General features: G+C 47.3%; 1 protein-coding gene across 1 annotated transcript in view; it reads left to right on the forward strand.

Moving 5' to 3' along the window:
• Nucleotides 1-12,295, forward strand: part of LOC137647004 (transmembrane protein 39A) — a 116,255-nt gene that overhangs the window by 55,815 nt on the left and 48,145 nt on the right. Inside the window, exons 5-6 of the mRNA XM_068380111.1 lie at nucleotides 11,263-11,426; nucleotides 11,559-11,656. Of these exons, the coding sequence (XP_068236212.1) occupies nucleotides 11,263-11,426; nucleotides 11,559-11,656 (262 nt within the window). The remainder of the gene's footprint in view (nucleotides 1-11,262; nucleotides 11,427-11,558; nucleotides 11,657-12,295) is intronic.

Raw genomic sequence — 12,295 nt, forward strand, 5'->3', positions numbered from 1 at the left:
ATAGAAATGTAGTAAGTTTTCTTTTCAGTGTTTGTGCTGTGTGTGTAGTGTACGACAACGTCACTGGCGTAGTGCTAGGCCTCCGCGGTTTCACGTCATGGGGTGCGGCCTCTCCCTCTTGGTCCTTCGGTAGTTCCTTCGGCTTTCCGTTAACTCGGCCGCCATGGGGAATCGTCATCGCTGGACTTTCTTCAATCATCTATTATCTTCGCTGCTCCTCCTTTCCTACGGGGAACTTGGATTCTCAGCGAAGAGAAGAGAATGTGGGAGTTTAGATTGACTACGGTTTCTCTCTCTACTCCAGATCGTTCACCTCTTACTATTACTACGTACTATTATGGAAGCTTCTTTCCCGTTGCGGGTTGGGTTGCTATTCCGTTTATTTGTCTCAATTATTTTTAATGAAATCTAATTGTATTTTTAACTTTTCAGCTTCTCTGTGGAGAACACTTCCCTTCGGGGGTCAGTGGTTCTTACTATTTGTGATCATTCTTAGATGAATTACATAATTATAATTCTGTTATAATTCTGTTTTTGTTACAGTTCTCCGCCCTCCCCCTTCTCCCGTGAATGTCAGTGGGGGAGGAGGGCGCATACTTAATTTTTAATTCTTATGTTTTGCTTTTCCTTCGGGGTTACTCTTCTGAGTTCCTCCCGGGGAAATTTCTGTTAGATAATTATTTAACTTTATTTTCCCAGTTAACTATGCAGTTTTTCTTCGTTTGACTAAAGTGTGCCAACGAAGCAGATCTGTCCTGTTTGTGCCTGGGGAGTCTGCTGTCACTGCCGTCTCTCCAGGACATCGTCATGGGCATTATCCCTTCTCTTAGAAGTCCTCCCATGACAACTGTCAGCTCTTCAGTTCATCTTAGAACGCTAAGGAGGTTCGCCTCCAGGGGTAGGTAACTTCCCTTCCGAGGGAGGTTCCCTTCCCAGGTGTGAGAGCTTCCCCCTGCAGAAGGGGAACTTCTCATACCTTAATAATTCCTGGTTGGGTTTTCCTGGTCCTCAGGCGGTTATGCTCTTGGTGCTGAGCGACCGCACTTGTAACCATGCTCAAGGAGCTGAGCGGTTGCAAAGCTGGGCGCATGAAAACTTCAGGTGGCTATGCTCTTGGCGCTGAGCGGTCGCACCTGCAGCTATGCTCAAGGGGCTGAGCAGCTGCAGGATCAGTCTGGTGATCTCTCTCGTTCGCAAGGGAGGCCACTCTTAAGGACTCCTCTTCGGAGGATTGCTCCGTATAGGTCAGCTTGCTGATCCAACGACCCTAAGGGGCGCCATCACTAGTGTCTTCAAGTCTCTTCTACGAAGTGTTCACCTCTAGAGGCCACTTATAGAGACCCCTCTTCGGAGGATTGTTCCTGATTAGACCAGCCATCTCCTAGACCTGCTGTCCTGCCGTCTCCGTTCCTGGCTGCTGACGCTGTGGACGCCCACGCACCCTGTTATCCAACGGGCACTGGTCCCTTCGGGACAAAAGGGGCTTTCTCACATTGTGAGTAAGCCCCTTAAGCGCCAGGTACCTCCTGCGCGCCAACATTCTCCGGCGCGCTCGCGGGCAATTGTGCGCAAGCGCTCGCCTGCTGTTCCTGCTGTTCCTGAGACTGCCATCCAGAGACATCCTGTTCCAGGGACTGCGCGCCAACGTTCTCCTGAGCATCAGCGCACATCGTTGGAGTTTCCTGAGATAACGCACAGCCGCTCACCAGTTATTCAGCCTGCGTGTGTCTCCTAGTCTCTTCTACGAAGGGCACCTCTCCCGTTCGCGGAAAAGGTCTCTCATAGAGACCCTTCCTCGGAGTATCAAGCAGATCTTCCAGTGTTGAGCCAGCTGACCTACCGATCTTCCAGCGCTTCCTTGCACTGCAACGAAGGACTTCGGCTCTGGACTCTGAAGCAGTCCTGCCTACGGTCCTCATCGGGGGATGACTGCCCCTTTTTAAGGACACATCACAGTTCCTGATCGTCCTGTCTCAGCTGACTCTGCATCCTAGCGCGCTCGCGTGCTCGCCGATGATCTTCTTACGCCAACGATCTTCGTTTGCGCGCAAGCGCCGACGATCTTCTTTCGCGCGCAAGCGCCGACGATCTTCTTTCGCGCGCAAGCGCTGACGATCTTCCTACGCGCATAAGCTCCGACGATCGTCCGCGCGGCCACCGATGGTTTCCCGCGCGCGCTCGCCAATCTTCTAACGCGCGCGAGCACCGACGATCTTCTTAAGCGCGCAAGCGCCAACGATCTTCAAGCGCTGACAATTTTCTTACGCGCGCTAGCGCCGACGATCTTTTTCGCGCGCGGGTAGTCTCCCACGCGCGCGCCAATAGTCTTGCGCGCACCGATGGTCTTCCGCGCGCGCCAACAAACTCCTACGCGCTGCAGCATGCTCCAACATTCTAGTCCACACGGGCTCTTCATTCTGATCCTGCACATCAGTATGATTCCTGCGCACTCAATGAAGTCTCGCCCGAGCCCGAGCGTTTTCAGCAGTCTCCCGCTCGCGAGCCCAGGGTATTCCCACGCACCCGCATCAGCGCTTCGACAGTCTCTCGCGCGCGACCCCCGGATATTCCCCATCACGCGCGCGCTGGCACCAATACCCTCCCCCGCGCGAGGCTGCCGGACATCGCATGGTAAGGGCGCCATCGCCACATTCCCCCCCCCCCCCCTGAGCACAGAACAGCGCGCTTGCCGGTGGGGGGGAAGGTTCCAGGAAGGCCCAGGGACATGCCTTCCTTATCTTTTTACGGGCGATTTCCCCTCCAGAGGGAGTGTCTGACAGCGCAGCCGGCTGCCTGGTTTGGGACTCTAATCAGAGCGGTAGCACAGGCTTTTAAGCTGTTCTCTCTGAGTTGAGCCACAAATCCTAGGCTACATCCACTCCCCCGATGAGGAAAAGAGGAGTTTTGGACGACGTAACTTCTACGAGGTCGTAGCTGTCTCCTCGTAAGTCTTCGAGGCAGGCACTCTCCCCCCTCAGACTTTTCTCCCTCACCTCCGGACGAAGTTTTCCCGCCCTCAGAAGAGTCATGGGAGGTGAAACGTTCCCCAATCACACCATTAAGGGAAACCCCACCTCGCGCGGTAAAGTCTTCTCGAATAGAGGTGGAGAAGAGCCTGCCTCCGTCGTGCTTGGAGTCCTGCATCCCTCCCGGGAGGGAGTCAAAGGACTCCAAGACAGTAACAGGAGTCCCCTAGCACCAAAATCTACAGGCTCAGACATTCTTTCGTTATGAGGCGGCTGAGAGGTGTAGGAAGTCACCAAGACTCCCTCCTATATGGGGCTTTGACATTCAAGCCCTATAAACCTCCAGCACCTCAGAAACCACTCCTCCAAAACAACGGCAGCTAAGACAGTGGGGTCTAAGCCCTTTCCGGTCAAGGATAAGAAAGGCAATTAGTCCCCCAGGGGAGGGAAGAATCCTAGGAGCAGCCGAGGCCACAAACGCTAGGATTGCCAGTTCCCCTGCATGTCCACCAGTGGCGGGATACCTACAAGGTTGCGCAGACAGGTTGCGGCACCTCAGGGCCGTTTCCTGGACGATTTCCGTAATCAGTCAGGGATATCGCGTCCTGTTCACAACACCTCTACCTCCCCTGATGGCGAATCCGGTGTCATTTAATACCTTTGTCATGGGATCAGCAAGGCGGCGAACTCTGTGGGCAGAGGTCCAGATTAAAGCATACTTCGGTCAGCATGGAGACCGCAGACACAGTCAGTCTGGCAGTAAACCGCAAGACTTCTTGTGTATTCTGGACCTGAAGGCCGTGTACTTCCAGGTCCCAGTCCTTCCGTCTTCAAGGAAGTACTTAGGATTCAGCATAGACTACAAGGAGTACCAGTTCAAGGTGCCGTGTTTCGGTCTCTCCACAGCACCACAGGGTTTCACCGGACTGTTCACCCTAATTTTATCATGGGCACTCAGGATCGGCTTCTGTCTCCTCCATTATCTGGATGACTGCCTGATCCTAGCAGACTCGGAGTCATTCCCTCTTTGACACCGAGACAAACTTCTACGACTTTGCCAGGATCTAAGGATCATGGTAAGTCTCTAGAAGTCCGCTCTGCTGCCCAATCAATGACTGGTTCACCTAGGCATGATTATAGACACCAATCTCCACAACGCCTTTCCATCAGACGACAGGATAGCAAGGCTGAGAAGAGTCGCAAGCCCTTTCCTCAGACGAGAAAAGCTTCCAACCCAATCGTGGTTAAGTCTCCTCGGTCACCTTTCACCCTTGGCTCGTCTAGTTCTCTACGGTCGCCTCAGGATGAGGTCTCTCCAGGGGCGACTCAGGTCCTAGTGGAATCAAGGCTGCGATTCCCCGGACACCATGATCCCTATGGATCCTGTGGAACGGACGAATCGCCAATGGTGGGTGACAAGCGAGAACCTACGAAGGAAAATGGATCTTCTCGTTCCTTCCTCTGGTTTGAATGCTGTTTTCGGACACCTCAAAGGAATGGGGGGGGGGAGGGGGGGGCACGTTCTGTACCACAGGACCTCAGGCCTGTGGTCAGAATCGGAAATGTGCCTCTATATAAATCTGCTAGAGATGAAGGCCGTCTTCCTGGCCCTTCAACAGTTCCAACAAGGACCTGGCGGATCACTCTGTGGTGTGATGAGCTACCTCACCACAGTAGTGGCTTACATCAACAAGCAAGGAGGTACCTTTTCAAGCAGCTATCCCATCTCTCAGTAGAGATACTGAGATAGACCGAAGTCCACTCGATTCCTCTATCGGCTCGCTTCATCCCAGACAAAGGGAATGTGCATGCTGACGGTCGAAGCAGAGCTTCTCAGATAATGAGTACCGGGTGGTCCTCGGATCATCCAGTAGCCAACAAAGTCTTGACTTTGTGGGGTTACCCGACTGTGGATCGGTTAGCTACAGCGCTGACCTTCAAGCTCCCGCTGTATTGCCCCACAGTCCCAGATCCCAAGGCACTCTGGCAAGATGCCTCCCAACAACAGTGGGACAGCACCGACGTGTAAGCTTTTCCCTCGTTCTGTCTGATGAAGAGGATGCTCGACAAGACCAGAATATCGGTCAATCTCTCGATGACCCTTTTGTGGCTCATCGCGCGGAATGGTTTCCGGACCTTCCGCAATTCGTAACGGAACTTCCGAGAGAACTCCCTCTACGGCACAACCTACTCAAACAACCACATGCTAGCATCTTTCACAAAGCCGTAGCTTCGCTTCGACTTCAAGCCTGGAGACTATCCAGCATCTCCTCGCTAAGAGAGGATTGTCGCAACGAGTTGCGAACGGGATGTCTGGACACCTGCGTAGATCATCCGCAGGGGTCTTCCAGGCAAAGTGGCGAGTTCCTGTGGTTGGAGTGAGTGAGGGGTATCTCTCCACTCGATATCACTATTCCAGCAATAGCGGAGTTCTTTGTATATTTGCGGGAAGAATGGGCCTTTCAGTCTCGGTAATGAAAGGCTATCACTCAGCCTTAAGTCTAGCCTTCAGGCTCAAAGGAGTGGATATTTCTCCCTCGGATCTTTCCCTACTCAGACGAAGATATGATCTTACCTGCCCTCAGTCGGAAGTGAGACCTCCTCCATGGAATATGGTTCGAGTTCTCAGGCCTCTTAAGAGACCTCCTTATGAACCATTTCGCCAGTCTTCAGATCGCCACCTAACTTGGAAGGCGGTGTTCCTACTAGCATTGGCCTCGGCCAAGCGAGTCAGTGAACTTCATGATCTCTCGTTGACATCGCCCATGCAAGGTGATGAGGGGAGGTAACGTTCATATTCATCTCTGAGTTTGTGGCCAATACACAGAATCCGGGAGTGCCGGATCTTCGATTCGACTCTTTCCGGATTTCGAGTCTTCGTTCTGTAACAGATGACCCAGACCTTCCCCTACTGTGTCCAGTAAGGAGTTCGAGGTTATATCTCAAAGAACGGCTGCATTTGTCCCCAAGTGCAAGCTTTGTTTGTGAGCACTGGGAGAACAAAGAGGAAGGTCACCAAGAATACCATCTCGGCATGGATTCGTAGGGCGATCCATCTGTCCCTGAATCCTGACCCTCCTCCGTCATGTCGCCTTAGAGCGCATGATGTCAGGGGCGTAGCTACACCCCTGGCCTCAAGAAGAACTTCTCAGTGACGCAGGTTCTACAAGCAGGAGTGTGAAAGCGACAGACGACCTTCACAGCCCACTACCTGCAAGACGTGACCCACAGGAGGCTCGATACGTTCTCTATCGGCTCTATGGTGGCTGCACAACAGCTGGTTTAAACCTCAGGCTCCTTAATGGACAAGTAGCAGAGGGTTGAGGACATTGTTACCCGGTTTTAGTCTGCATGAAAGAAAAGTTATGTCTGGCCCATATCCTTTTCTTCATCCTCCCTTCTCTTGGGGAAAGCAGCATCCTGGGTTCTCTGCACAGCTGACCTCAAACCACTGCGGGTAAACCATGTTTCCTTGTGTTCCTAGTACTGTCACGTCCTCATACCCTGACGAGATGGTATTGGGAAAGTCCTAGCCTAAAGTTTTCCATCTAAAGATCTTCAGGTCAACTTCCTAGGACGAGTCACACATAATCCTTCACACACAGCTTATGTAGGCCGCAGCCCTTGCATAGCAAGGTGCGAGCGGGGTGCAGGGACTCTTTATTGTTGAGTGCTGACACACTCAGATAATGAGTCCCCGGGCAAAGCCAAAAGCCAGTATGGCCGGGACTTTTCCACCCTTCCTAAGGGTTGAGTCACCCATATTAAATAGCGTGGTTTGTATTTCAGTTATGGAACAAATGACAAATTCGGAGATAATTTGTATTTTTCCTAACTATACAAACCTTAGCTATTTAATCAAACTTGCCCACCAGCCTTATCCCCCGTGAAGTCCTACCTCTAAGCAAAGTGAGCTCAGCACACAGGTGTGTGAGGGGGGAGTGGTAGCAAGCTACCCCTCCCTACCCCCCGCTAACTAGCGATGGGGGTAGTAAACCCTCGTTAAAATTCTAATGGCTCGTCTTTTCAGCTACGCCGAAAGTAATACCCACATTAAATAGCTAAGGTTTGTATAGTTAGGAAAAATACAAATTATCTCCGAATTTGTCATTTTAGGTATACTGAATTGTTCAAATGTATTTGGCTGTATGGTATTTCATTGTGGGTATACTGCAGCTTTATTATAAAATTTAATGTGATGTTTTTGTAGAGTTTGGAATGAATTAGGCAATTTACATGTAAAATGTGACTCATAACACAAAATTTTCAAGAAACGAAAGCCACTCAAGAACAAATTAATTTTGTGTTGTGAGGCATTACTGTATTGGATTTGTCTTGGCCGCAAAAAAACAAAACCGCTAAGCAAGAACCTGCGATGTACAAGGGTCGACTGTATACGCTGCCATCAGACAGGTAGAACATAGTTCTACACAGTGGTTGCCGTAATAGAAGTCGTACGACCATTCACCTCTGCCACCTTTCTCCTGAGATTCAGAATGAATCATGAGAAACATAATCCTTTGTGATTATTTGCTTCTGCTTCTCTCCACAAGTTTGAGAACTTGTCAAATCTCTTTCTGCGGTTTCGGGTTCCAATTCCTTGGATCTTCTCACCCCTTCACACCTGCATCTGGAGACATAACCCCGCGGGGTTATTCCTTTTCATCCCATTTGTTCTTGGGAATTGAATTCAGCTCATGTTAACGTTTACAGATTACTGCATAGTAACATAGATTCCAGGAATTCCCTCCTCATGCTTTCTGTCTCCGTCAGCCCACGCTTCCTCGGGACTTGTACAAGCAACATTAACCCTCCATCCTCGGGATTCTCCTTGACCTTAGTTTAGTTCGTCAGCTCTGACAATGATGCTCTCCCTCAGCCTGAGTTTGCCCAGTCAGGGATAGGAATTCGAAGTCCAAAGTATCGGCTAATGTCTTCTCTAGGGATAACACTTTTCTTGTCCTAGAGTTAGGTTTACCCCGTAGTGGCTGTTATCCCCTTCTACAAGTTTGGAGTACTCATCTCTTTGGAAAGGGCAGAAAATCTGCAGCTCGGCTACAAAGAGCATACACATCTACTCATCCCACCCACCTGTTGTGGTGCGATGGCAGTTCTCTCTATAATCTACGAAATCCGAACATCGGTTGGGACATCCAGACTCGGATGTTACGTCATCTTTGGAGGACTATGTTTCATTAAAGTATATCCGAGCTTCTTCAGTTAGTTCGTTTCTATAGAAATTCCAGTATTCATCCTCTCCTCCATGAACAAGTTTGTTCATCAATCTCTGATTTGCCAGAGGATGGCATATATGGTCATTCAAGCAGTAACTCAACATGACTTCCTATGCTCGCTGTACCACTAGGACTCATACTCCTGGATACAAGGTCATCCATCATCAAGGTGCAAGGTTCAAGGTGCAGTGCTTCGGTTGCGACAGCACTTCAGGTTTTCAGGAGAGTTTTTAACCCTAGCGTAAACCTGGGCCTACAGGATCGGCATCGTTCTCCGAAGGCTTTGGACGACTGGGTGATCTGAACAAACCTGTTTGCTTCCCTTCGTCATCACCGAGACAACTCCTCGAGTGTACCGTGATCTGAGGATTGAAGTAAATCTTGAGAGATATCCGTTTTCTTATCAGATATGGGTGTTTTTAGGCATGATCATCGTCATCAGCCTGCAGAAGTTTTCCTCAAGAAGATGGGGTCCAAAGGTGGAAGAAGGTGGAAAGTCTCTTCTGACAACGAGACACACTCTCAGCCAGCAGTGGTTACGTCTCATAGGTCACTGTTTCTCTCTGGTTCGTCTAGCCCACATCAAACTCCTTCAAATTCAACTTTTACAGTGGTAACCAGATCCTAGGAGGTTCAGCATGAGGGATCTCAAGTTTCTCTGGTCTCTATGGGATCTGGACAGAAGACGGACCTGAGAAGATGGTTGACAGACGAAATGTTTGCCTAGGGTTTGAGCTCCTCGTCCCTTCTCCTAATTTAATGCTCCTTTCAGATACATCAAAAAGAAGGGGGGTGGGGCTACCACATGCTATACTACAGTGCCTCCTGACTCTGGTCAGAGTCCGAATGGTACCCACATATGAATCTCCTAGAGATGAGGCAGCCTTTGTAGTCCTACAGTAGTTACATCAGTTCTTGGCGGGTTACTCAGTGGTATTGGTGAGTGACAACACCATGGTAGTGGCTTACGTAGAACAATCAGGGCAGTACCTTTTTCATCTAGCATTGCTATGCTAAGATGGGCAGAAGACATCTTGATTTCCCTATTAGCTCGATTCATTCCAGACAGTAGGAATGTGCTCATGATCATCTGGGCAGTTACTCAGATAGTGGTCTCTGAGTGGTCTTTGAATCATCCAGTAGCCAAAGTCCTGACTTTGAGAGATTCCCCAATGGTGAATCTCTTCGCGACATCCCTGAACAACGGGGTCCCGCCCTACTGTTCATCAGTCCCGGATCCCCAAGCTCTACGAAAGGATGCATTTCAGCAACAGTGAGTCAACATGGTTGTTTTCACCCTTCCCTCCCATGCTGCTTGATGAAAAAGGTGGTTAACAAGACAAGATTATCCGTAACCTAACTGTGACCCTTATACTGGCATGTGCAGAATGGTTCCTGTACCTTCTTTAGGTGCTGACAGAACTACTGAGAAAGCTCCCTTCACAATACAATCTACTCAGACAGCTACATGTAAATATCTTCCATGGAGCCGTAAGTCCCCCATGTCTTCCCGCCTGCATATTTTCCAACATCTTCTTACATGGAGAAGCTTTGCACCGCAAGTTACTAAGAGGATGTTTTGGATACTTCCGGAATTCTACAGTTGCTGGCTAACAGGCTAGTGGACTACCTTCGGTTGTTGATGTTGTAGATAGGGTATCTCCCTCACTCGTTGCAACATCCAGCATTGCGGAGTTTTCTCGGATACCTTCGGGGGTAGAAAACTGCTCTTGGTCTTGGCAGTGAAAGACTACCGCTCGCCTTTGAGCCTCGCCTTCAGGCTGAAACGAGCTAACATTTTTCTGCGTCGGTATTGTCTCTCTGCATACAAAGTTTCAAGCCTACCTACCCTCAGTCGGAAGTTAAACCTCCCCCATGGAGCATGGTTCATAACCTTCGATCCCTGAAGGGTGCCCCAAAGCAACAGATCTTCATTTGACTTTGAAGATAGGTTTCCCGCTCATCTTGGCTTCGGCCAAGAGATTCGGCAAATTTCATAGTTTGCCTACGACGATCTGGAAAATAATACTCGACTAACTAGTGATGGGGTAGTTTCACCTCCCTAAAAGTCTTAGCCTAGTCTTCCTGCTTCTCCGAAAGTAAAATCCCTAATAAATAGCTCAAGGTGTGTATTGTTAGGAAAAATACAAATTACTTTCAAATTTGTCATTTTAATGCATGTGCAGCAAGGAACGCACATACAAATAAAGAAGGATGCCCTATCTATGGTCACTAAAATACTGCATTTGTCACTGGACTCCATGTCAAAAAGTTGTTGAATGTAACAAGCTTATTTCAATTTTTATATCATTTATTTTTTTTTTATCTATTTTCATGTCTGTCAACCTTTTCAACAAAATATATTGAATGTAAACATGTAGTTGTCACCCTTATGTGACCCCTTTGCAAGTACCCATGTCTCTTCGGGAGCTATCTTTGTATCAATTCCTTCTCTGCTCTCATCACAGTGTTATAAAAACACATAATATAACTTTGTTTTTATTTTTTAAAGTTGCTCATTATGTATTCTTAAATTTTGTAGTGTAATATATTTCTTAAAGTACTCTCATAATTTGTTAATAATGTTTTAATTTTCATGTAGTCATGGAACATTCTATTTGGCCCCATTGATTGACCACTGATCTTAAATACCCTATATCTGTCTAAATGTAGTGCACATGGTTTCATTTCTTATGATCTGTAGAATCTGGTCCCTAACCAGATATCTGTTATGCAATTTTTTTCATATTTTTTTCCCTTACTTGAATTTAGAGTTTGTGTTTTCATTAAATGAACAAAACTTCATAAAGATTTTTGGCTAACATAAGAAATGCAGGTTTGATATTTCTCCATGCACAAGCTGTCTTAATAGTTTTATAGGGCCCAGTTGACCTATTGTGAGTTTAGTTTTAAATTCAGTCTATGTAACCAATTAAGCATCTTATAACTGCTCTGCATCACCACTGCAATTACATTTTTATACTGTTTTAAGAGTAGCAAATCATAAATGAGAACTTGAATATATTCTTGTGGTTTTAGTTTGTGTATTAATCTTTCAACAGCTGTTGTGAGAATTATTCAACATTCATGTCTGAATAGTGCTGATGCTGTGCGAGGAGAGGTGGAATTTCTGACTAACGACTGCAACAGACGTATGGCACAAGTCATGTACCAGACAATCGTTATTGTCTATTACACAACACTGATTCCATGCTTCTTTGTTCCGGTAGGGGCTTATGTATTGTCATTTCCTATAAACAGATCCACTTAGTTATGTCTTAATAATGGTGAATTAGTTTGTGTACAAGATATAAGCATTACATAATTCTGTGTTACAATGCAGTATTTTTTGTTTCAGTCTTCACTGTATTATGATGTATCGTGGGTAACTCTTCACACCTTGTTTGTTGCTACCACTTGCTTTATGTGGCACCTCCTTTACTGCTATCCCGCAAGGTAATTTAGTATAAAACCTTATATTAAATTGTGTATTGTTTGAATACCCCTTACCTGAGAGTCACATAGCAGCATCATTCGAGTAAGAACTTCATGGTCATAAAAATATATTCCTTTTCTATGAGCCACCTGCTTCAGAGTCAGAGGCAACTAGCTCAGGATTGGCATACTCATGCTGACTTATTTACCTTGGTCGACTTCATTGTTCTTTTATTGCAGAAACTTTAAACATTTAGGGCCAAACAATATTCTTTTGTAGATTGTTGTAGTGACTGCATCTATTCTAAAGATTTCAAGAATTTGGCTCTAAGCACAGAAAAAGGAAGGCTAATAGTGTTCTGCAATTTATGCGACATAAGTTTTTTTCTGTTTTATTCTTTTCCTGGAGGTCAGTTAGTCTCGCCAGTGTCCAAAATATGCTAGGAGGTTAAATTGGTTGCCCAAGAGGGTAATGCACAAGAAGATTTATGTTCTGATATTGCTTTTATGAAATCTCAGTTTGCTCCCTTTTTAATAAATTTACTAGTTTTCAATCAAATACAGTTATTATTATTATCACGAGGTAAGCTGCAACCCCAGCTGTAAAAGCAGGATGCTATAAGCCCAAGGGCTCCAACAGGGAAAAATAGACAGACCAGT

This window comes from Palaemon carinicauda, chromosome 9, assembly GCF_036898095.1.
Source record: "Palaemon carinicauda isolate YSFRI2023 chromosome 9, ASM3689809v2, whole genome shotgun sequence".
NCBI lineage: Eukaryota > Metazoa > Arthropoda > Malacostraca > Decapoda > Palaemonidae > Palaemon > Palaemon carinicauda.